The sequence below is a fragment of the Scomber japonicus genome, chromosome 8 (genome assembly GCF_027409825.1).
Source record: "Scomber japonicus isolate fScoJap1 chromosome 8, fScoJap1.pri, whole genome shotgun sequence".
NCBI lineage: Eukaryota > Metazoa > Chordata > Actinopteri > Scombriformes > Scombridae > Scomber > Scomber japonicus.
In genome coordinates this window covers 19,550,406-19,576,507 of record NC_070585.1, presented here as the reverse complement: position 1 = coordinate 19,576,507, position 26,102 = coordinate 19,550,406, and the positions used below count along the sequence as shown (strand labels likewise).

The 26,102-nt window shown below is 40.2% G+C and overlaps 2 protein-coding genes across 2 annotated transcripts; one reads left to right on the top strand and one right to left on the bottom strand.

The window, feature by feature from the left end:
• Positions 1-3,024: 3,024 nt before the first annotated feature.
• On the bottom strand, positions 3,025-11,981 carry ubl3b (ubiquitin-like 3b). Its single transcript, XM_053323462.1, has 6 exons — positions 11,846-11,981; positions 11,241-11,351; positions 7,846-7,954; positions 6,376-6,462; positions 4,911-4,988; positions 3,025-4,634 (listed from the first exon to the last, which is right to left on the bottom strand). The coding sequence occupies exons 2-6, from the start codon at positions 11,265-11,267 to the stop codon at positions 4,582-4,584; spliced, it is 354 nt and encodes a 117-aa protein (XP_053179437.1). The 5' UTR covers positions 11,268-11,351; positions 11,846-11,981; the 3' UTR covers positions 3,025-4,581.
• Positions 11,982-19,416: 7,435 nt separating this feature from the next.
• On the top strand, positions 19,417-22,740 carry foxo4 (forkhead box O4). The gene is made up of 2 exons (XM_053323434.1): positions 19,417-20,553; positions 21,219-22,740. Exons 1-2 carry the CDS (start codon positions 20,113-20,115, stop codon positions 22,713-22,715), a joined length of 1,938 nt encoding a protein of 645 aa, XP_053179409.1. The 5' UTR covers positions 19,417-20,112; the 3' UTR covers positions 22,716-22,740.
• Positions 22,741-26,102: the final 3,362 nt, after the last annotated feature.

Sequence of the window (26,102 nt, the reverse complement as noted above, 5' to 3'; positions counted from 1 at the left end):
GTGCAGTTACTCTTTTAGCTACAAAAACATTCAGGCACTCATAGACAGAGCAAACCGATTAAATATATAAAAAGGTCTTTATTTAGTCGGGCATAGAGGATAAAATGCTGACCAGTTCTTTAGTGTGAGCTGTTTTTGTTTTATATCTTCAATGGCACCTGCATGTTTCCTGAATTTAGTAAGTGCTTTACCTTTTCATTTTTCTACAAATCATTTTAGTTCTGAGCATTATTGAGTGAATTGTTTTATATAGATAGTTTTTTTTAACCATTCTAGGTACCAATTAGTTCCCATTGATTTCTTTTCAATATGAAATTCAATTAGTGAACCCCTTAAACAAGCTTGAGTGTGTTAATCAACTAATGAGCATTCAGTCTGCATTAAAGAACTGTGTATAAAATAAATAAATAGGTTTAGTCTCAGAGTCTTAGAGAGTCGCAGAGTGATAGCACTCTTATGTCTGTTACAACTATAAATTGATTAGCGTAGCTTAGCATAATGACTGGAAACAAAGGGAAACTGCTAGCCTGGCTCTATTTGAACGTAAATAAATCCACTCACTAGCTAATCTCTTGTATCTCAGTGGTGTAAGCCTGTCTTTTGTCTTCATGCTACAATAAACTAATCTGGGGCTTTTAATCCTCATTAGCAGAAGAAATAAACTGCTAAATGTTCCTTGAGGCGAGATTATTTTTTCAACTGCTGTTTCCAAAGGAAAGAATAAACTCTGAAGTTCAAATTTGAAGCCAACATGGCTGAAAAGTCTCCAAAGTGCTAAAACTTAAAAATGTGAACGTCTACAGTTCCATGACAACTAGTCAAACTCGACGTGATCGTGACATCCATTTGATATGATTGAAAGCTGCTGAACAGTTACCAAATGGAACCTGGCATTAGTTTGCTACTTCCCTGTTGCTTAGTAATGTAGTTTTAATTTCCGACTGATTTGAACAGTCTGTAATGCATGACCTCATAATAATAATTTAACTTCATGCAGACTTGATGTTCATTGTGATGTTTTATAAAGAGCAAATTGTAAGAGTCTGCTGTGCAACTTTAGTAACTTAAGAAAAAGAACGCGCCAAGAACACTGGAAGAAATCATTTGACTTTCTAAAACAAAGCAGCATACTTTGAAAAATGGAAAATATAAAGTGCATGTGATCTGCAGTAAAGATCAGTCTCCATGAGAGCTTTTGTACCCTATTTGAAAAGATTTCAACATAAGTAACCCTACTTGAGTACTATTTAACTCAACAGTACTCCTACTTGAGCTTGATATTGTTTAACACTAAACAGCAGGCCGTACTGCTGCCAAAGTGGGAGTTTAGCCTCCATATCAGGCCCGGAGGAGGCCAGGCAGCTGAGAGCACAGAACCAGTCATCATTGTTGGTTGGACCACAGCCGACTGCAGCACACCCAAGAAACTGGCTGCACGCGCGCTTTGAGTCATCTAGACTGCAGAAAGTCATTCATCCCACAGCTCTGACTGGAGTTAAGTAGCAAAGGTTTCAACAGATCCCTTCCCAATTCACCCCATTTAAACTCTGCTGATCAGCTCTGTGGTCAGCCTCACACTCCTGTTTACACATTATTTTCCTTTCAACTGTCAACTCCCACAGATGGCCAATGCCAGTTCAGATAAGAGCAAATGGAAAATATGAAAAGAAGTAGTGAACACAAAAGCAGGTTTGGAAGTGCTGTATGTTGGGAAAGATGTGGGTTGACTGCACTTTTCCAAAGGTACACTGCCAGTGTCAACTGGAAACCTGGACAATTTGCAGCTGCACGTCAGGAGCAGATTCCTGGAGCAGACGGGAGGAAGGCTACTGAAAATCAGCTCAATATGAAAGGCATGACCCTATTCAGCTGATGGCAAAGACCTCAGACATCATCTCAGAGATGCTGTGGATCTTTGAGTCAACATGTCTGTAAATGCCCTGCAGTAGCACGTGTATCAATGCATGCATAGCACTGCAACACAGACAAGAAGTAGACACTTGTGTCCACTTTGTATTTATGACCCACTCCATCAGCCCACGAGAACTCAAATTTCTGTTATCTGACAGAGGAACACTGCCACCTAGAGGTAGATACATAAACTACATGTAGTTTAAGCCTGAAGGTTTTTAAGCATTGGAGACAATTTAACAAAAAAAAATGTAGTTAGCTACTGATCTTCAGACAGGGTTCAGGGTTCTGAGCTCCCAAAACTGCAAACTGTTGTCACATTATAACAAATGAAGTCCATCTGCTAATGAAAGTGAAGAGATTGGGCTGAAAAACAGCTCTGAAAAAAATGTTTCCAGACAGGATCTTTTGCAAAGAATGTTTTTGTGAAACTACAAGTGGTTTATCTTGTCTGCTGTGTGTTTAGTTGAATGTTTGAGCTTCACTGCAGAATGATGTTTGCGCAGTTTGAAATGAGAAAGCTGTTTTCACTTTTACAAGTTTCTCTGTGATCACCTTAAATCTAAGTTTAAGGTGTGTACCTGAGGGCACGATTTGTGGCATTACAGCTGTTTTGGACACAATTGTAGTTGAATGTTCCACTCAGATGCACTGAGACTGGAGAGAGAAGCAGGAGACATCTTGTGTCCAGCAGCTATACGTCTAAAAAAATGGATTGGATATAATTTTTAATGAGGTAATGTAACTTTTTGTCTTCTAACATGTCTACAAAGGATTTAATTGAAGACAATTTAAATGCTGGATACTTAAAAAGCCTTTCATAATTTCATAGACAGTAAGTACATATGACCTTTTTCACAGCAGCCATTTTGATTTGTTAAGCACAGATGTTACTAATAACATTAACAAGGTTGTATTTAAGTGTCCCAGTAAGCCATGACAGTGGTTCAGCATCCACAATACCTTAAATAAGTAACTGCAGAAACAATATACTGATCTACTAAGACAATAAACATGTAGTAAATACTGTATGAAATGTATCGGTGCTGTGTTATCAGGAGACTGATTCTGATGCCATAAAAATACTAAGTTAAAAAAAAGGAGGAACAAAGGTTGCCTTATTTAAAGATTTATTAATTTATAATACAAGCTTTATGTAGACCACATTGCATTTTAGTTTTTACATTTATTCATACTGAGCTAAACTTCATAGCAGTGACATTGATTGACAAAAACACAAACCAAAAGACACTCAATGGAAGGAATCAAAAGGTTTCCGACTGTTTCTGAAGAAACCGCAGCCCATTAACACTCCCAGTGCACCACCTTTTTTTAAGACCACATGCCCTCACTAGTTCTCACACAACCTCAGACACACTCACACACACACACACGAACGCACCCACACTAAAATCGAACAAATACCTATACACAAGATAAAAATTGATATATTTAAATTTCAATATTAATGATATTACTGAATTCCACGATAAAAGGCAAACAAGAAGTAAAGACAGCATCCAAATGAAAAGGAGGTGAAACACCGCCAAAATTTCCTCTTTTTTTTTTTTTTTTTTAAACCCTTCATCCGAGTGGGAGAAGCTCTCCCCCTGCCTCGCCTCAGTGTCCAGTAGAGGGAGGTCTCACACCGACGACGCACCTCCCTCTCATCTTCAACCGCTTCTTCTGTCTGCGTTTAACTGGCCCGCTGTGTCGGCTCCCCTTGCGACAATGGGAGCGTCGACAGTCTAGTCAATAAAGTCACAGCCAGAGGAACATACACAGCACCTGATGGCAATCCACCGTATCCTCACGACTCCATCTTCACACGCCTCGCTGGGATTCTGTTCCTGCTTCTCGTGGACCTTCATGTCCGTCAGGTGTTCACGCAGCCCTTCCTAATAAAAGTCTTTTCTCTATTGGTCCACTGCCAGGAACGAACAGATGTAGGTAATGGCGCAGACGCTATGGGTGCTGATACAGACCGGTTACATAACGGTTCAGTTACTGAGAGGGAGAAGCAGTTTATGTAGGAGGAGGGTGGCACGTTTTCTACCACATGGGGAATTGAGGTCTGTTCCTCTGACCGAAAATAAAAAATCCATGGAGGAAGGAGAGAAGATGAAACACAATAAACACTTGATTTTACTGGTTAAGTGCAATGAAAGGGTTAACACCATTCAGTAAGACCTGGGGAGAACATCCATGTGACTAGTAGGGAAGGGTTAAAGCCCACATATCTTCGGTAGGACTTCTGTATCCATGAACGACAAAAAAAAAGCTCCTGGGTCATTTTAGCTACGCATGAGGAGCCTTTAAAACGTGTCCAGCAGCGTACAGGTCCGCAAGGGAGTGACGGTATTGTTTAATGTCATGATCTTCAAACAATTTCTGCTGATACAGTAAAAGGTTGGGAGGGAAATATATTGGCACAAAAAAAGCCTCGGATTGGACAAGAGTTCAATCAAAGCAGGTGACGGCCCCAAACTGACCTCCTGTGATGTATTCCAAATCCAACGCTGACAGGACGACAGGCAGAGAGAGGGGACAGCGTGTATGCAGGGGTGTGTGTGTGTGTGTGTTTGTGTATTTATGTATATATGTATGTATGTATGTGTATGTGTGTGTGTGTGTGTGCGTGTGAAGGTGGGGAAGGGCTTGTCTGTTACTTTACAAGAGGAGACAGCAGTTGCTCTCTGTGGTTTTTTCTCTGTTCCTTTGACCTACAGAGACAGAAAAAAAAAGAGACATGAGGTGAGATAAAAATAAAGAATAAGCAGCAGTAATAAGAAAACTCATTTTGAATAAACACAGCTCAGCATCTTGATATTTACTGACCATAAAACATTTTACTTCTTACTTACAAATCTGTTTCATTTACAATCAGGAAAACAAAGTATAAGCTGCGTCACATACATGGATCAAACTTGATATCTGGTCCTGATCGCAGAACCAATTCTTTTACTGATATTGTTTCTCTGCTCGACTAAATAACTCACCGTGAGAGTTGGGCTCTGGAAGAGTCTCTCTGGCAACCAAGTGCATGACGGTGGTTCGCCCCTGCGGCAGCTTTAAAGCTGGAAATAAAACATTATGATTTATTGTTTTTCCTAATGATGAATTCCTACAGTGGTTTGTTCATGTAATGATAAATATATGATGAATAATTTATTTCCTTACAAAATATGTGTAGAATCATCAGAGATACTCTTGATCGGATGATATTTCAGCCAAATTCAGACTGACAGACTGGATCACTGCTCATCTGATCAGGGGTCAGTGAAGTCCAGTTTTAGATGGCAAACGCAGGGCAGATAATTAAAGGGTTTGGTCTGGACCTGCTCTACATGAAAAGTGCCCTGAGATAACTTCTGTTCTGATCTGGCGCTGTATTAATAAAACTGAATTGAACTAAATGTGTCCATGAGGTCAAAATTTGAATGATTAAAAGACACAAATCAGACCTGATGATTCAGGTTGCTGCTAACGCTGCTTTATTTTGACTCAGCTGCATGTTTTCCTCAAAACCAAAAAGGCTGTGAGGTGAAGGCGGACAACTTGGCTGTTAGTACTGCTATTGTTTCACTGGTTGCTATGGCAACAAACTTGGTACTTATGTCATATCCTGCATCTGTTATACTCGAAAGCTAATCCCTCGAGGTGGTGCCTTAATAGAACATTTTATGAGTCTTTTGTTGATTTATCTTGAATATCTTGGACATTTATTGATTACATTGTTTTATTAAATCTAGCAGGTGTGCTTGTGGCTCTCTATTTCTACATAAGTACACCTAACAGAGCCGATACCACCATTGTCTAAATACCTCAGGACAGATTTACGACATGAAACCTCAGCTACAAGTTTTCTGAATTTGTAGTGGGGGCGACGCTGGCATGAACGAACACAACGCGAAGACGACACGACTGTTAACTTCTGAACACTAGAAATGTGGTGAAGATTTAACTTGGAAATGTCATGAAACAGATATTTCAAATGTGTTTTTATAGGAGACAGCAGGAAAACAAGATGTGTTTACATGCCAAAGAATAAAACGTGCTTACCAAAACAGCTTATTTTGATCCTTTCATTTCACAAGAATACGTTTGGACAGAAAAACTCTCCTGTTCACCTGACAGGCTTTAAATGATTTACGCTGCAATCATGACTCACAAATGACCAGTAATGCGGTAAGTACTCTTAAAACAGGGGTGGACAGCTGGTATGATTTAAAGTACAAGAAAGTGAGAGGCTCCCTGTCATTTAGTCAGACAGAACATGTTTTGGTTGACGAGGCCTCGCACACACCACCACATGTAGTGTACTGTCTCAGAAATACTCATCTTTTACTCATTTTAAAAATGTACAGGTTGTTTTAAGCAAGACAAAGATGGTATTCCCTGTAGTCAGAGCTATCTCAGTGATAATGATGATGATGATGGTGGTGGTTGTGGTGGTGGTCTTACCTCCCAGGGTAACGTTGCCATGAAGGAAGCGTCCCTGGAAGATGAGGCGCAGTATGCTGGGGCTGCTCACCTGCTCCTCCTCCCATCCTGTAAGTGAATCACTTACTGTCACCATACCAAAACACCAGCCTTATTACCCACCACGCCCCTTCTGACAATCATTAACCAGTATCAAAAATCAGTGTAAAGCAATAATAATGTGGCTACATTAATAGCTGTAGCCCACAATTGCAGCAAAACTACCACAACAATAAACAGGAGACTTAAAGTTTGTGTGAAGAAAAACCAAACATTTCTTTTTTTTTTGACATGTTAGAAAATAACACGTGAGAGGATTGAACTACGTAGACCTGAAGTGAACTGTTTTTCATCATTTCTGTGATCAGGATTTTTTGGGCGGGCCTAAGATGATGGCCTGATGACGTAGAGGGATTGCTAGCACCCATCCTCCACTATATATACACTAAGAGCACCTACTCATAGTGACTGTTTCTACAGCAGATAGTTTTACAAACTTTCATCGGAGACAACTGGGATTCACTACAGATAATCTACTGTTAATGGAGCCATTTTCACTCAATGTTAGCACTCAAGGAGTTATTTTAAACCCAGCTGAAGCATCTGGTGACGGGTGGAGCCGACAGCGATTTCGGCTACAGCGCCGGCTGTTTGGCTCGGAGGACGGAGAATATTTAATTCACAGCGCTTCACTAAAAAGCACCAATTGCTCAAAGGTTGACGATCAGACGTTAAGAGCACCAAACTCCACTGAAAGAAACGACAATTTAACAAACCAATGATTGGCCAGTCATTAAAGTTACATTTTTACTGATATAAGCCCACATTTACCAACAAAACCAAGTCAAATTAAACAGTAGCTTCTATTGTTACTGTTGCTATTTTTAAAATATCATCCATGTTGCAATCCTGACAACCACAAACAAGACCCATTTTAAATTGTGTATTTTTATATGGGAGTTTGGTATGAGCGCTCTTAACTCAAGAGGCTGTTTGGTTGGGCTGTGCTCTCGGCGCCTTCAGCAGACACACCGCAATATATCGATATTATATCGATATCATGATATGAGACTAGATATGTCATGAGTTGTCTTTTCCTGGTTTTAAAGGCTGGATTACAGTAAAATGTGTAATTACCAGACTGGTTCTAGGTGTTCTGTTATTTACCTTTTTAGCCCTAAAACACCTTCCACTTATTTTTCCACAATTTTGAAACCTAATTTTGTAAATTAGGGAATTTTCTTAATCATTCAAATTTGGTTGAGAGGTTAATTACACATTGTTCTGTAGTGTGAATAACTATAAACACACATTTATTATTGCTTTACACTGATTTTAACCCAGACTAGTAAATGATGTGCAGAAACTGATGAATGTACCTGCATAAAAAGTCCAGTAAGTTGGAAATGTATAAAGTAATAATACGGTGAACTGATTCCTATGAAAACATACCTGCAGGCCAGTTATCAAATACATGCTTGGCGATGTCTGTGGCCGAGTCATTTGGGGAGAAAGTGAAGTCTTGCGTCTTCCCACTGACCAGGATAAGGCGGAGGTGCACCTACGACAACAAAAAAGAAAACAACTTAATCTCAGGTCCACAGAAACGTCGTCTCAGCCAACACAAACATCAAACTTCCACTAAAATTCCTTCCACTTCCTCTAACCTCCTCAGACACGAGGTGACCTTCGGAGGGCTGTGAAGAGACAGGCATTCCAGTCTAATTAGATTTATCCTGACTAGATCTCCACCCTTTGACTGGGCGACTTCGTTCACCGAGGGCTTACGCTGAAATGAGCCCCTGTTGCCGGAGAAGACAACAGATAAGGGTGGGGCTGAGGGGGGGAGAACGCTGGCCCTTAGTTTCGGGGTGCTTGGAGCTCCTCTCCAGGCTGTCAGCCTAATGCGATAACCCCAGGTGTCCCAGACAGCTCTGGGCCATGTTATTAAATTTACATGCCCAGTGCGTAGCCCTGAGGGGGACTGTGCATATGTGTATGGGAGGGTCTCTAACAGTGGGGCTTCCTCCAAATGTTATCCTCCGGGTTACTACACACACACACACACACACACCGACAATCTGTTGTGATAAATAACTAAAAATAAAAAGGGGATGTCTCGTCTAACATGACTAAATGTTGCGGTAACATCAGGAAACACATGTTCCACTTGCCACACTCCTTTTACGTCAAGACTGAAAAATACCTCATCCTGTCATGTTATTCTGCATGGAGCAAACATTTTAACAGAGCTGACACAATTCATTAATTAAATGACCAGCAAAAAAATGTATCTAAAACCACTTCAATATTTAACATTTCTGTGACTTTTAAGGTAATAATCCCAAAAAATCTACTTATTGTTCTTTGTCTAAGTGTGAATGTGAAGGAGCGTATGTGGACTGATGGTCAGACCACAAAAAAGAAGATATAAAGAAGAAGTTGTCATTTCTCAAAACGTTTTTTTTTTTTAATTCAATGATTATGTGGTCTAAGAATTAAAATAAAATCATTAAAAATAAGAAAATAATTAAAAATGTTGATCTTGAAGTGTCATTTAAGACATCTTTTCAAGTAAAAACTATAAAAATTTGACTTACACTTTGTCTAATATGAACAATCTCATGTGAACTGTTGGTCAGATAAGAAAAGTGAAACTAAACCACTGCAGTCCTGTAATTTATAACCATTAATGATGGTTGATATGACAGCAGCACAATGCTTTGCTCAGCTACATTTCATTACAAAGAAACACCAAATATGAGGTTTACATGCTGCTGCTTTCGGGGGGGGGGGGGGGGGGGGTTGAGGGTGTTCACTTTCATTTTGAGGGTCCTTTTTATATACACAGCTCCGATTTTAGTGACAATGCTCTCCAACAGTCATGCAAGGCAACCGCTGACTTTTCTGGACCAAACAGTGTCGGGCTGTCGAGCCTCTTGTCCCCCATCCAAACGAGAAACAACAAAGGTCCGATGTCTTTGGATCATAAACTTGAGTCAGTGGTTGATACCAAAAGATCAACTACATCTTTAGGTTTATACTCGTCTGTCTTTTACATTATTCTGAATGTCAGGACTGAAACATCATTATGACCTAAATTATTGATCTATTGTGGTTCAACTCATTTCTGCTGCAGCAAGATTATTAATCCATTAATCCATCATCTCTAATCAATCATGTTGCCACTCAGAGAATTATTTTGGAGGAAGGGATAAAAAGTATCCCATAGTTTAAATATTTCTAAACAGACATCTTCACTTAAGAGTCAAAACTGACAGATGGGATTCATTTCCCTGACGTTTGTCCTTCTTAAAAAAGGTGGACCATGAACTTTCTTTGCTTCACAAATCACAGAGAGGGGAGAACAAAGAGACTTAACCACGAGGTGTGACGTCAGGGCGGGACGACCCCGCTCTCTGATCTGTTTACAAATACAATCCTCCCCTCGTTGGTCCTCCGCCCTCGCCTCCCCTCCCCCTTCTGAACTGAATAACCTCAATGTGGGGTTACATGCCCATGACATCATTAACGAGCTTTGCCCTTGTCCCTTTCATCCCCAACAAAATAAAAACAAAGTCAAATCTGCCTGGTTACCAGCGGCAACACCCGGCACCACAAATGTCCTCGAGCTTCTCCAATCCAAAGATGGGAGTCAAATCCTTCAAACACGGTTACAAATGACGTTTTTTGATAAGAGTTAGCAGAGCAACAGAAGGTTTATCCATTCCTGATGTTGGTCAACTTTCCTAAAAACTACATTAAAAACTAGACAATGTTATTGTTAAATTTAATCTTAAAAGAAAGTTTTGTTGGGGCAGACCTCAAAAACAAAAAAGGTACTAGTGTTTCATGGGCAGCTACTAATGATACTTGTCAGCATCACCTTTAAATTTGTATTGTCAGAAAACAGAAGCAGCAATAGTTAAGAAATTGTAAACTGCAAATATTTTTCACCAATAAAACAACTGCTTGTCTAAATAACCAACAAAACATCTTTGTGGAATCAATTAATTGAGCTGATAATTCATCAAGAAAAAAAACACACAATAACTTCTGCTTACAGCTTCACAAATGTTGAAACTTGCCTAACATGAATATTTGCAGGTTGGAAAACCACCAGACATCAAAATGAACAAGAAATCCCTCTCCTTTCTACCTTTTCAAGTCAACTCAATTTTATTTGTATACCTTTATATCACAAATTGGCCTGAAGGAGCTTTACAATCTGTACAGTAATACAACATCCTCAGTCCTTAGACCATCCATTCAGAATAAGACAAATTCCCTTTAACAGGGAAAAAGAAATCTCAGGAAGAGTATTAGAGGAGGGGTCCCTCTTCCAGGACAGACACACATGAAATAGATGTACACAATAGAACAAAAAAGACAAAACACAGAAATTCAGCATGAAAAACAGAATGATATTAATAAAATATAAATATAATTTATAATATTTTCTATGAACAGATCTGATCTATTCATTCCTATGGTGGAGTGGGGTGGGTGCGTTGGGGGAGAAGTGGGTGGGGGTCATGGCCATGGCCAGGACTTAAGAGGGTACAATCAATTGGCGTCTAAACCTTGAAAGGAAAGTAGGCCAACGTTTTAACTGAGATTAGACAGATGGTGTTCACAGGAACAGCAGTCACTGTCCCAGCTAAGTGTTTATAGACATTGGCTAATCCGTGAGCCCCCCACCCCCACCCCAAAAACCCTAAATTATTTTAACTTGGAGAAACCTTTATGTAATGATCTCACCATCAGTATCAGGTATACTACACTTTTCCGTGTTATGAAGGATAGCTTAAACAGTCCATCAACCTCAGCTGTGGACCCTCACTCACCATATCAATGTCCCTCTGGCTGCTCATGGTTCAGTGAGGAGGAAGGTAGTGGACGCGGAGCAGAGAGGACAGGACTGGTGTGCTTCAGCTGCTGGAGACGGGGCCAGAGCCCTGACACAAACAACACAAACACTGTGAGCCTGACATCAACACAATGCAAATATCCGGCCAGCTAACATCTCTAACATAACATCACCATTTATTGATTTCCTGCATCGTAATTAGCACTGAGCATACACCGTAACGTCACCGTGGTTTATTGGGCTCATTATAACAAATTGACGGTAGTACCGATCAGCTTAGCAAACCATCACAGGTTGTAGCACTTAGCGTCACATGCTAGCGGACTAGCGCTGTTATATTAGCTTGATTGAACAGGCGATGCTACTTAACTCATCATTTTCTCGCATTAATAAATTGATTGGTGTTGTGAAATTACTAAAGCATGTCTCTCACACCAACTAAAACCGAGATTCGTCATGACATGAATCGAAACTGAGCCCAGGCTAAATGCTAACTTTAACGTTAGCCATGCTAGCTTATGCTAAACCCGCTAGCGGGCTAACTAAATGCAACAACAGCGGTTTCTGTCGTGTCGAGCTCACCTGCATCTGATCAATATGATGAAACTGTGCATTCAGTTGAGTTGACGAGTCAGTGGAGAGTGGTTTTCATGAGGAAAACATCGAGTGCAGCTGGGTATCGCTGGATGTGGGTATCGGAGGCTAATGGACGGGAAGACGCCGGACGTCAGCTGGTTGTAAACACAGAAAACAGCTGCTGAGACTTCTGGGAGTTGAAGTCCAGACTGAGTGAAGGCAGCTGTGACGTCATTTACATTAAAACAGTGGCAGAAAGCCTGTTAACACAACATCGATCTATCCAACAAATGTATACCTTTCTATAGTTTTAGCAGAACTGAAAAAGAAAAGAGACGTATTATTTTCTATTTTACGTATAAAAATATCAATAATTGTATCATTACAAACCTTTTTATTTTTTTAATTTCATATCCACAAAGTCAAAAATATCCAAAACAACCCCATCATTTAAGTTATTTTTAACTGAAATAAAACATTATGTTGATTTTCTACAGTCTGTTAGAAAGTTCAACAAACAATAAACAATACGAAATGTGCACATACAGCGAGTATAAGAGATTTGATTTTATTGCCTACTTTTTCTGTCAAATTATTTTATTCAGTTATTAATGATTACTTTTACCATATTGACTGTATAAACAAACTGAAATGTTATCTTTATTTCATTATGATACCGAATTGTTTTTCTGTTATTGTATTATTGTCATGTTGTACGTGACATATATCCCTATAGTTAAAGTGATCTGAGCAAAAAATACCTGTCTGTCTTAAAATCTGCTGTCATCTGTAACCAGAGATTTTATCAAAACTTCTCCACCAGAATTAGGGAATTCATATCCTTATTGAGAATAAAAGCTAAGAACAAATGTATAAGGGAAATAATCCAGAGGGCACAATTAGTAAACCTGCTTCTGTATTTGCTTGGAATAATCTGTATGTTGGTATAGACTGGAGAAAAGAAGTGTCTGAAAATATTGCACAGGTGTTATCCAGGTTATTCAGGTATTGTAAAACATAGACTAAATATTGATGCCCTTTGTTACGTCTCTCACCACAAAGATGAAATGATAACTCATCTTTTTTGTGACGTTTTTTGTGACGTTAAAGCTGTGTGTGATTTTGATCCATTATGATGTGCACACTACCTCGAGCATTCATTGCTTTGTTATTGTTGTTGGAATGAACCTGTTGTAAATTCCATTTTGTAGATAAAGTTAAACATATTTTAACTTCATTGATAAGCCTTATACTTTTACTTTATATGACGTAGATGTATTTTTCCAACACAAGAAGAGTTCCTTTGAGTATGTTGTCAAGTCTTTTATTTTCATGGCTAAACCTTGCTTTGGCAGTACATTTGGAGGAGAAGACTCACCATCGATACATCAGTGATATAATTTATGTGTAGACTCACAAGAGGCCTAATAAGTCTCAATACACATAAAAGTTAATACACATAACAACTCAAGATCCACACCCAGTCAAAAGCAACTGACTAAATGTTGGTATTTGATGTTTTTTCTGTTGTCTGCAGGTCTGCTGACTGTCATTTCATGCACCCGCAACATTCATGAGGTCCCAAAATGCCCAGAAACTCAGTTATCCAATCCTTAAAGAAGTGTGAATCTGCATTAAAATGTACCTTGCTTATGTGTTTTGGCCTGAGTCACTGGAATACAGCTCCTGCTATGATATTTTTGAATGTCACCTTTTTCTTATGTACAATCTCACATCAGTGTTATATATATATATATATATATATATATATATATATATATATATATATATACAGTATATACAGGCAAGTTGTTCTGCCTAAAACTGCAGTGAGTTAGATTACAATACTACTTTGTGCTATTATTCTCATATCTCACAAACATTTTGTGTTTGTAAAATAAAACATTAAAAATATAATCAGATGCACTTCCCTAAATATAATTTACCAGTAGTTTCTGTAGATATCATCAATCCAAAGTGTACTTAGAGGTGACATGGGGACTGTGGGACATCAGATATACTGAGAGAGAAGTGATATCATCAAAAAGGGTCTTTCCCAGTGTTTCTGAACTCTCTGATAGATGAAAGTATAATTTACTTGAATCTTCATATTGCTAACAATATAGCTGCCCCTCCAAAAGAATAAAGTTGTGTTAAATGAATGTAGACACAGTAGAGTGTCAGTGGAATATAGATTACAAAGAGCTATACGTATTGCTAATTGTTTGTGACAGTTACCAATAGAGAAAAAAGGTGAGGTGTTCAGACCTAACACACTTTGGGCATTTAATAGACCTGCTCAACCAGATTAACAAATATCAAATTTCAAGATTGTGTAACTCTGGCTGTGTCTGTGAACCAAATGATTAAAACAGAAGGGCTGAAGAGCTCATTTTGAGTCTTTTTATGTATATCTTTTAAAATGAGCTCCCCTGTTTCTTTCAGATTTTTTGACCATCCTAAAGAAAGCCTTTTAAAACAGCTAAATTACACTTTAGAAGTCCCTTCAGTATAACAAATATGCTTATGTATGGTTTAACATGAAATAAAACATTGCAGCTTGAGCTTATAGTTGAACACATGTAAAGCTAACCTCCTATTCTTTTAAGTGCAGTGGCAACCAGTGATGAAGGCCCAGATATCACCTAACGACGTGAATGCCAATCTCAGCCCAGCAGAAGCCTCGGAGCAGTTCTCTTCAATGAGAAAGCACAACATTACGGTGGGATCAGCCTTGTCTCTGGTTACCTGCAGACAGCACATGCACTATTGTTCCAGATGTTGATCTCACACCAAGAGCAATCTGGTGAGTCATCAACATCTTGAGCAACACACAACTGCACCTGGATGGCAGACACCGGGAGCCACAGAGACATTTTTCCACAGGAGGCAAACATTCCCTCCCTGCTATGAGGAACACTGCAGTCACAGGAGTTAAAGACCAACGCTAGAGATGGAGACTGAGTGTATTATATATAGAGTGGCAGAACCCCATTTCAGGATGATGAACAGAAAGCATCCTGGGTAGTTGTTATAAAATAAGATTAGGTGTACAATTTTATGGAATTGGACAAATAAATCGTCACACAGCAGCTACATTGCAAGAGAAATCAGACATATTAACATTGCTGAGATATTTTACAGTAAAAAAGCTTTTCTAAAGTTACATAAAAGCAATAGAACAACATGATCAAATCATTTTAAAACAAAGTTAAATACAGAAATAAAACACCATATCAAGCGTGCCATGGTCACTTCTAGGGACATTAGATAGTTATACATTCATTATCTAGAGACTTACCCTAACCATTGACCCAAAAATCAGCTTTTTCCCAGTTAAACAAGCCATCCCTAGTAACTAAAAGCTCCCTCTGAAGACCTGGATCTTATTAGTGCTTAGGGGTCTGGTTGGACTGTAGTCAGTGAGCAGGTCAGTAACATACTGGGGCTGATTCTATGCTGTACTGGGAGGCAGTGAAGAGATTTAAGAACTAGTGTAATATGTTCATATTTGTGTTAGTGTAAGGACTCCAGCTGCTGAGTTCTGAATGAGCTGCAGCCATGAGATTGTCTATTTTGCTAGTCTGGTGTTAAAAGCGCAATACAGTTGTCCAATCTGCTAGAGATTAATGCATGGACCAGTTTTTCAGAATCTATTTGAGATATGAAGCCTCTAACTTTGGAGATATTCTTTAAGTGATAGAAAGCTGTCCTCATTATGCTATGTGTATGTATTCAGTGAATCTAAATGTGACTCTAAATGTGAATATATTTTCTGTTTCTGTTTTTGAAGGCCTATTACAAGTATTTATTATTCAGTTATAAAAACGTTCGGACTTCCAGTCATTGCTATCATCGATAAAGTTCAACTTGTTTAGATCTTTGGAGGACTGAGACACATACAGTAATAGTAGTTGGACCCATGACAAGTCTCTCATGAATTAAGTTATGACTGCAGTCAGATTTCATCACATGATTGAATGTGTGACAAAATAATCTCAACTCTAGGGTCCATTTATTATTTTATACATGTTTTATTTTTTTTAGACGCCTTTATTTAGCAGTAGACCAACAGGAAACATGGGAGAGAGAGGGGGGTGTGACATGCAGCAAAGGACCTCCGATCGGAATTCGAACCGGGGTTAGCTGCGTATATGGCATGCACGCTAACATTTTATTATTTTATAATATTATCAGAAACACCTGTGCAATCTGATGTAATCCAATAAAGGCTCTGCCATAAATTAACTCTTACCAAGTTAGTTCATTTTCAGTTTTTGTTGACACAATTCTACTTTATGTTCATCTTTGTCCTATTATATTGAGAGGTATTACTAATATCTTGTCTGCCCCATAAACATGCATTAGGGTGGCAAAATATTAGGAACACTTTTCAATATAACACACTCTTGTACACCACCACCACTCATGACAACAAAGTAGAATTAGAATGTATAACCTAAATATTGTAAAAGTTGATTTATGGCAGAGCTGTTGTACTGGATTGCATTACATTGCACATGTGTGCCTAATTACGTCAGTCCTGCCCTGCAGAAACTTCATTGACTACCTAACAAATCCTGTATTGATTTTAAGATTCTGCCCCTCACTTTAACCTTCCTCTTGTCTTTCCGTTGACCATGCAACTTTTGTCCTCTCGGGTCAATTTTGACTGTTAATAAAGCATGAAGTGTAAATCATCACCCAATTTTGTGTTTTTAGCCAACTTCATTCCAACTTTACACCTATTTCTGTCTCTTTTAAATTAGATTATACCCAATTTTTGAGATAATAAAAAGAAATTATGAATTATTTTAACTAAATTTAAGATCAGAGGAAAACAAAATTTAGATAGGATACTGTTTTGAAACCATTTTAAATATTTAATATGGCAGCACATAATCACACCTGTCATCCTCATGGGTCAAAATTGACCCGGTCTGGTTTAAATGTTTATAAAGCATAAAGTACAAACTATCACCCAATTCGATGATAGTAGTGATGATTATACTTGCAAAGAATGTAGTATGGAGACATCCATGTGTTTTTTTCTTGGAATTACACGAAATAAATCCATATTGCTGATTATAAAAACATCTTTTAAACAGGTCAAATTTGACCCAAGGACAACAGGAGGGTTAAAGGTCCTTCACAACCTGGCACCATAGTATCTCGCTGAACTTGTTCATATCTACACACCCTCCTGCACTCTCAGATCCTCTTTTGCCATCTAGCTTTCTGCCCCATCTGCCAACTTAACCACCGTAGGGTCAAGAGTCTTCAGCTGATCTGCCCTCCACCCTCCACCTCCAGATATTCACACTTCTAACTCTGTCTCCACCTTTAAATCCTGCCTGAAAAAACACACTTATGCTGATTGGCATATTCTGTCTTTTACTGATTATGTAATCACATTCATGTTTATCTTTTGTACTATTGCACTAATTTCCACTTCAATGTTTGCTGATTGTATCATGTTTGATGTACTGTTGTTTTTAAGTGTGTCTTGTAAGGTGGTGTTGAGTGCTTTGAAAGGTGCCTATAAATAAAATGTATTATTATAATAATAATTATTATTATTGTTATTATAGTGTTCAATGAGTGTACTGCTATACTCTACAGTGACTCAATAACCTATTTTAATTTGTCCTGAATGAGATCTGTAAGTATGTTAATCCGGTCCTATGGCCTGGTGGTAGAGGTGGTGGACAATAAACCATGAACACTCTTAAAATAATCAAAATAATGATTATTATTATTGTGATGGCCCCAAGGCCTCTGACCTATTTTCTTATTGGTTGCTTGAAATCTTGGAAGTTGCTCATTAGAAGAGATGACCAACACCTGAATTGGTGTGAATGCTCCTCTATAAAAATGAGCGTTCAGTCATTCTCTACTCTCTGAGTTGCTGGGTTTGTTTAATCTTGGGTTATTGTTTTGTCTTATGTCTAGACACATTCACACACCCATGCACAGTAAATATTACTGATGAACTGATGAACAGGTCAGTGACAAAGAAGGACTGGCAAGATGAGCAATTCAAAACTTTCTTAAATGCATGCATCAGGTTTCTTAAAATGTACATTTTCTATTTTTGTTGGTTTTATTTAAAATGACATTAGCTCATTTTTTAATCAAAAGTCTGGCTGAATGCTCCTGAAAATGTCAAATGGTGTAAACAATGATACATATTAAATATTTTACCCACCCACACTCTATTTAAGTGTACTTATACAAATAATTACTTCATTTAAAAAAAACTGATAGACTACATGACTACATGACAATTTTAACCCCTTTAAATTTGACTAAACCACGTGGACACAAAACAACATCATTGACCCATATACATACTTGAATAAGTTAATTGAAATACATTTACTTTTCCTAGTTTAAAAAGTCGTGAGTGGTCTCTACAGTTTGCCCTTCCTTTGAGCCAGGTTGTGTGGCATTATAGATAAAATATTTTTGTGGTTTAAGTTGTTGTAGTGTTATTGTGACTATTATAAGCATCGATGCCCTACTTACCTTTTCAACAGCTTAAGTGTACTGACTGTACCTGGGACTTAGTACACTTAAGCAAACTGTTACATAATGCTCCGTACAGGTAAGAGCCGCCTACGCTGCTGTTTACGCCTGTGCCGTCACATGAATGACTCAATTTCCCAGAAACCCGCTGGGCGCATGCGCAGTGATGGTTGGCTGACAGTGGTAAACAGACGTCAGAAGGGAGTCTTCGCCTCGAGTCAAAACAAAACAAAACAAAACAAGTCAAAAACACTGAAGGAGTCAAAATTTGGACAAGCACAGCGACAGGAAGTTTTACCGAGCGCACCGCTGACTAAAAGCGGCTACTTGAGGGGAGTTATCGGAGGCTTTTCACGGACTTTTCCACGGATTGTAAACTCTGGAGTAGCAGGAGCTTAACCCAGCTAACGTTACGGTGGCTATCGTGCTGTTTTCAAAGTGCGGCGAGTGGGAGCCGACATACCTCCGAGACGACTCAGCTTCACCCAACACCCGGGAATACACTGTAGTTTGTTTACCGAGACCGCAGGGAGAAGACCCGCGGAGCTTCGGGCCGCCGGTGTAGGAGGGTTTTTATAGCCGCCTCTTCGAGCATCGTGTGCCGCGGCAGGAGAGGAGAAACATGGCAGATGGTGACATGCGCCCGGCCGCAATGTGGCGGATCGTGCAGACCTGAGGCACGGACTTTTCTTATACGTACATTTGTCTCATCTCCTCACTTTTTTATAAAAACAATTTAAACACTATCATTCAGTCTCTTTTAAAAAATATATTACACCACTTTTTCTCCCTCGCTTGAAGTCTCTTTGGTAGGTTAGTTACAGCGGATCAAAATAGAGGCCAAAGACTCATTAACTTGATGTTTTTACACTTTTCTGGCAGTCGGAGAACAAAACCATTGCTCGGATAATCAGCCGCTGCACGTTTTTACACTTGACTTTGCTCTACTGGACTAATCTGTGACTGTTTGAGGATCTGTTTTGGGATATTTAAAAAAAAAAAGAAGTTTGTGTCGAGTTTTTTCTGGATTGTGGCGAGTCCAGACATCACGTTGTTTACAAGTAGAGGCTCTCCTCAGAAGCTCCTTTGTAACAGCTAATCCCTGTTTGTTGCCTTCATAGCTTTACAGTAAACATCCTCGGGTTAAATTTGAACAAAAGGATGTGTAATTAGACAAATTTGGTACTTAAAAAAATCATAATTGAGTCATCCTTAAACTATTGCCTACTTTTTACCAGACAGTTTTAAAGTATACTTTTTTGACATTTACCCTTTTGACATATTAATTGAGTGACTAATAACAGGAATGACATTATTTTACATGCGTTCAGGATTTTCTTATTCATTCACAGTTCAGCCAAAACTTGTGTAGCTCCAGATGTTTTGGTGCTCTGTGCCACTCTGCCATTTTTGTTTTTATTTCATTCAAACAAAGGGACTGTCATCCCAGCCCTCCTTCATGCTATATAAATCTGAAGGTTTATGATAGTTACTATTAAGGAGATTATTTGGGTTCCCTAATCTCCAATCTGAGGATTAACCGAAGCTATTGGTGTGTCCAGATTATTACGTCTCTTTTTTCGGCCCCACTGTTTACACCCCCGCAGCGGCTGTAGCATATTGTTTTTGTGTCCGAACAGTCCTTGAACGCAACACTCGCTCCATATTAACTCCCTGTTATTTTTAAGGTAAATGTTTTAAGGGGTTGAGATTTTTTGCGTTGACTCGAGGTTCAGAGTATCGTCATGGAGGAGTCATCGGTTCCCCCCATTGACCCAGATTTCGAGCCGCAGAGCAGACCCCGGTCCTGCACGTGGCCGCTCCCCAGACCAGACATCTCGGCTGTCAAACCGGAGGGCGCGGATGGCACCGAGTCCGCCGCCGGCACCCCGCCCGCCGACGAGGACAAGCCCGAGCCGCAGCAAATCACTTCCGAGCCCGAGAAGGCAGCGGCGGCGGCCGAGGGCGGGGCCGCGGCCGGTGTGGGCGGAGCCGGAGCGACGCCCCGCAAGGGATCGTCCCGGCGCAACGCGTGGGGGAACCAAAGCTACGCAGATCTGATTAGCCAGGCCATCGAGAACTCACCTGAGAAGAGGCTGACCCTGGCCCAGATCTATGAGTGGATGGTGAAAACAGTGCCTTACTTTAGAGACAAAGGAGACAGCAACAGCTCAGCTGGGTGGAAGGTAAATACAGGTGGTGTGCAACTTAACTGCATCATGTTACAAGGTGGACTCTGGTGATGGGAGTGCCACAGAATCATAGTTTTTAGATTTACAATCAGGGTGCAATTAACATTGTTTGTCCACCTGCCAAATGTCTGGTGAATGATCAAATGTTACCTGTCACTCAGTTGATCATCATTGTTTTTTTTGGCTGGTGAGTGAAACAAATCTACCAGCTGCTGGTATATTTTAATAGCATGTAGTTGGTGGCTGGTAATAATTTTTGCGCCCTGTTTACAATATGTGATACATCATAGAAGCATTATGGATGACCATTCAAGATAATATGTGGCCTGATATTTAAGTTTATCTCATCACTTTTTACAGGTGTGAAAAATCACTGTTTTTCAGCAAACATTTATATACCGGAATAAATCTGACCTCATAAAATGTTTTGGGAATATTAGTTGAGGACCAGGTTCGAACCTTCACTGGTAACAAAAGGTTAAACTACAATATTCTCTTACAATTTCAAAAAGTAAAAATATTATTCAATCAGTTCACTTTACTTACTCTCAAAGCTGTGACTCATTCACAAGTGAAACAACATTTAAATGAAGCGTAGGTCACTTTTAATCTGCAGAGCCTACATTTTTCATAAATACCTTTTTTCTCTCTTTTTTCAGAACTCAATCCGCCACAATTTATCACTCCACAACAAGTTCTTGAGAGTACACAATGAATCAACAGGCAAGAGCTCCTGGTGGATGCTCAATCCGGAAGGAGGAAAGACCGGGAAAGCTCCTCGCCGCCGGGCTGCCTCCATGGACAACAGCAGCAAGCTGCTGAAGAGCCGCATGAGAGCCAAGCAGACCAAGAAGCAGGCGGGGGCGGCAGGCAGCGGGGCGCTGCAGGGTGACGGCAGCACGGGCTCAGCTGGTGCAGACAGCCCTAATTCATCTCAGCAGTTTTCCAAATGGGGGGTCAACAGCAGCAGCCCCTCATCCCGTGGCAGTCTGGACGATACCGACATGTGGACGACCTTCCGCCGCCCACGCACAAGCTCTAATGCCAGCACCCTGAGCGGACGTCTGTCCCCCATCGCTCCCGGCCAGGAGGATGACGACAACCTGCCTGAAGATGGGCTGCTGGGAAGGTACACCGCCAGCAGCTTGACCCCCACCCTCACTGAGACCCTCATGGAGGAGCTGGATCTGATCGATGGCCTGACTTTGATGACTGGGCAGCAGGGAGGGGCCAGTCCCAGCACAGCCCCTCCAGCACCTCCCACCCCACTGCCCTCCGCCTCCACTCTGCTGCCTCGCGGCTCCAGCTTCTCCTCCTTTCATCAGCTGCAACCCTCCAGCCTCCCGCAGGCCCCCACTCACACAGGGACCCAGGCCTCTGTCTCGCAGTGCGGACCCAGCAGCAAAGAGCCGTCGACTTTTAGCAACTCTCTCTTCAACCCTATGCCCAGCTCGGGGCCTCGTGGGAGTAGCCATTACAGTACCCACGTGCCTTCCAGCCTGGAGGCGCTGCTCACCTCAGACTCCCCTCCCCCGAGTGATGTCATGATGACCCAGGTGGATCCTCTCATGCCCAGTCCTGGAGGGGTGGGCTTGATGGGCATGGGCACATCCGTGGTGGGCGTGAGGCCCAAACCTAATCAGCTCCTAATGGGTAAAGGGCTCGAGCCAAACACAGTGGCACCGATGGGGCTGCAGGCTCAGATGCAGCCGCAGCAACACCACCTTCATCACCAGCAGCAGCAGCCCCAGCAACAGCAGCACCAGCATCACTCTCAGATGGGGTTGGGGATGATCCTCTCAGGTATGTCTCAGGACCCGTCACAGCTCTCCGCTCTCAAAGCCCAGCATGCCACAGTGCCAGCTGTGGGCCCCCACCACGGAGTCGCCTCAGCCAATCCTGGCGCAAGCCTGCAGGGGATGGCTCAGTTCGGAGCTCCGACTTGTTTCCAGACTGGTCAGGACCGCCTGCCCACAGACTTGGACATTGACATGTTCACCGAAAACCTGGATTGTGACGTGGACTACATCATCAACAGTGACCTCATGGATGGAGATGGCATTGATTTCAACTTTGACCCCATACTGCCTGGAGGCCAAGGATACGCTGGCCCGGCCACCACACAGGGCTCCGCTCACAACTGGGTGCCCAGTTAATTCCACAGCTGACCACACAAAGTTAGCCAGGTACACCTATCGCTCTCAGGTTCCTTCATCACAAAAAACACTGAAGTTATTTATTTAATTTATTTAATTAACAACCATTTTATCTTCTTGTCCTGCAGGAAATGATCTCCAATCAAGATAACCTCACAAAACCACAAAACGACCGGTGCATCTCTCCTCCCTGCTGGCTGAAGACACTTTTTTCAAATTCAATGTTTCTATTGGGACTTTAAAGACAAAACCAGACCTCACTCATGTCATGTGCCAAGACATGCAGAGGACAGGGAGGAGATTCAGGCTACTATGCACACTTTTTTCATTTTCACACTTTTTTTTTTTGTTTTTGTTTTTTGTAACACTTGCAACATTTTGGCTGCTAGCCATTTTTTTTTATTTTAATCCGAACTGATGATTTTTATAGATGTGACATAATGTGTTAGAGTGAAAAGACAAATCAGCAGCTCCCCTCTGCCGGGAGTTCAGATTGTAATGATCTTACACCAGAATAGCTTTATGGTGGATACGGTACCCATGATCTCGATGGCTTTGGGATTGAAGACTCGATGGACTGTGCGTTTTGGAGAAATGGCCAGTTTTCTATCGAAAAACACTTGCCTCACATGAACTGCCAGACCAAACAGTGATTGGTCATCTGGACGAGGCGCAGAGAACAAGTGTTGAGGCTCGTTGTGAACAGGTGGAAGAAAAAGACTGGACAGCTCTTAAAACGTTTGATTCAGCATTGATGGCTACACGTCTCTGACTGCGATCGATCACATGTACGATTGAATTTCTCTCTCGCTGGAGAGAGAGGGTGAAAGATGATGCATATTTTCCTCCAATGAAATTTGGTGATTCACCAGTAAGTGGGTATGTATTTGCAGTTTGGCATTTTTTTGACTTCAATCCAGTGTGTTAAAGTGATGCATAGATGTGTTAGAGGGTGTTTTTTTTTTTTTTAAATCCCTGATGTGCAGTTAACTAACAAAATGAAGAAATGTGATTTTTGAATTTATACACAGGGCATTCAAAGGTAAATTTATTTGCCAACAAGTGATTGGTTGGCCAAGTATTATTTTGTCTTAGACAGCAGTACACATCCACTGTTGAATGGTCTACCTGATTTATTTTTCCTTCATCGAGCCTGTGTGTTTTCAAAGCACTTAGGTTTCCTGCTACACAGGGACCCCAAACTAAGAGAATACATCCACATAAGGTTTTACCATTTCATTTAAAAAAGAGAATTTAAGAATCCTGTAAACATGTAATGCACACGTTGCACATGTACTTAAATGACACGCTATGCAGAATTATCAGGAGAACTAAATGAAATCTCGAAGGAAATTTGAAAATCACTTCTTGAAGGTTTTGCTATTTAACATTTTCCTGATATTTTGTCGGGGATGGGGTCGGTTGAGGGATGTCTGAATATCCTCTCACACTTTAATTATTCAGTACTAACTTGAAAGAAATTAATTCACTGTGTGAGAAGTACAAAAAAAGAATATATTTGATTATAGTTTTAATATACAATTTAGATGGAGGTAATAAATGAGATATTAATACATATGGATATATTACTAATGACAAGTGATTTTTTTACATTGGAGGAAGCATTTTCAGATAATTTTTAACGGTAATTTTCTATACGTTTATTTTTGTAAAGGATGAGATGCATGTAGATTTTTTACATAACCAAAGGAACACTAATATTTGCATTTGCATGGCATTTAGGGAGCGCTTGAGCCTGACACAGTATCTCAGTGTACATAAGCTTTGCAAAAGATGCCTGTAACATGAAATCTGACTTTTGAAAGACAATTTTGAGGCAAAGTGCATCAATACTTGACCATTATAACAAAAATCCCCGGTGATCTTCCTCACAAGGGTTTTATTTTCTTTTGGCTTTTCTGCATTAAAGGTGCCGTGTGTAGGATTTAGTGGCATCTAGTGGTGAGTTTGTAGATTGCAACAAACTGAATACCACTCCTTCTCCCTCCCTTTCCAAGTATGTAGGAGAACTTATGGTGGGAAAACCACCAAAGACCCCCTGAAGAGCCAGTGTTTAATTTTTCCATTCTGGGTTACTGTAGAGACATGGAGGGCTCTGTGCAAGAGGACCCGCCCCAGCTTTGAAGCCAATTTGACATAGTGCCCAAACTGTGTAATTACAATGTTACATTTTTTTTAGCTTCACAACCACCTCAAATTGACTTGTTTCACAATCACAATTTAATCCATTCAGTCCGATCACATTTGTAAAGTCTAGAAGAGCCGCATTAGTAAATTGTTTTATTCCCACTCAAGTTAGCTGGAGAGCTAAACTGGAAAAAGCTGACTTGGCCCATGGAAGTCGCTAGTGTGCTTGGCCTGTGCGCCCCGCAAATGCAGATGCTGTGTGGAAGAAGTCAGACTTTTTTGTCTTCATAGGTATAGATAGCCCCGCCTGTGTCGGTGTATCCAGTCGTCGTAATACATCCATGATGTAGATATAAAGACACAATGATTCCTGTTTTCAGTTGATTATACACTAACAAAAACATACTTATGAATATTATATTCAATTTACGCTACACTAGATGTTATTAAATTCTACACACTGCACCTTTAATTGTAAATCCAAGATTTTTTTTTTTTTTTTAAATCTGCGCTGAAATGTGGCATAATAAAAGACAGCCTTTATCGTTCCACTTTTCAACCTGCCGCCGAATTCTCATCTCAAAACGAGACTAATACAACCGTTACCTCTCAGGGTCGCTCGGAAGAATAACAGCAGGAAAACAAGTCTGCACGGACATAATCAGACAATACGTGACAATAGCAAAAAACAATTAAATATTTATTTTATGTATTTTCTGTAGCAACAGACTGGAAACCAACACGCCACGTCTTGTTTTGTTCTCCTGGAGACGTTTCTGTCTTAAAATAAAGAGTTGATCTCAAATTTGAATTCCCTTTTAGAGAAATGTATCGTAGCTCTCCAGACATGTATATCAGTACCATTGCTCCCCCGGGGTTATATTTTTTTTGGGGTGGGGGGGTTGTTTTTTTTTGACTGCCAATATTTAAAACACTATAGCATGATGTTACTCTGTAGCAAGATTAACTTTATTTCGTCACAGCCCCCCTCCCCCCATACCCCCCTTTTAAAATTTTGTGTTTTGTGTTTGTATTTAATTACTTGTTCATAACCACAGAGGGTCGTGTACATCGTTTTGTGATCAGAAATCACATCCCTGCAGTTAAACTCTTTAATATTCATCATTTCACTGTAGTTATGTGACTATGTTAGCTCCTGATTTGTGTAAAGCACTCTTTATTGTTTCCACAAGTGTTTTTTTTTGGCTGTTTTTGAATGGTGCTAGATGTCATTTATGG

What these genes read in the sequence shown, in the direction of transcription:
- ubl3b (XM_053323462.1), bottom strand. Translation starts at nt 11,267, where the DNA reads ATGAGCAGCCAGAGGGACATTGATATG. An exon ending in ATTTGATAACTGGCCTGCAG is followed by an intron (nt 6,463 to 7,845) that starts GTATGTTTTCAT and finishes ATTCACTTACAG; the next exon opens with GATGGGAGGAGGAGCAGGTG. An exon ending in TGGCAACGTTACCCTGGGAG is followed by an intron (nt 4,989 to 6,375) that starts GTAAGACCACCA and finishes TTTTATTTCCAG; the next exon opens with CTTTAAAGCTGCCGCAGGGG.
- foxo4 (XM_053323434.1), top strand. Translation starts at nt 20,113, where the DNA reads ATGGAGGAGTCATCGGTTCCCCCCATTGACCCAGATTTCGAGCCGCAG. An exon ending in ACAGCTCAGCTGGGTGGAAG is followed by an intron (nt 20,554 to 21,218) that starts GTAAATACAGGT and finishes CTCTTTTTTCAG; the next exon opens with AACTCAATCCGCCACAATTT.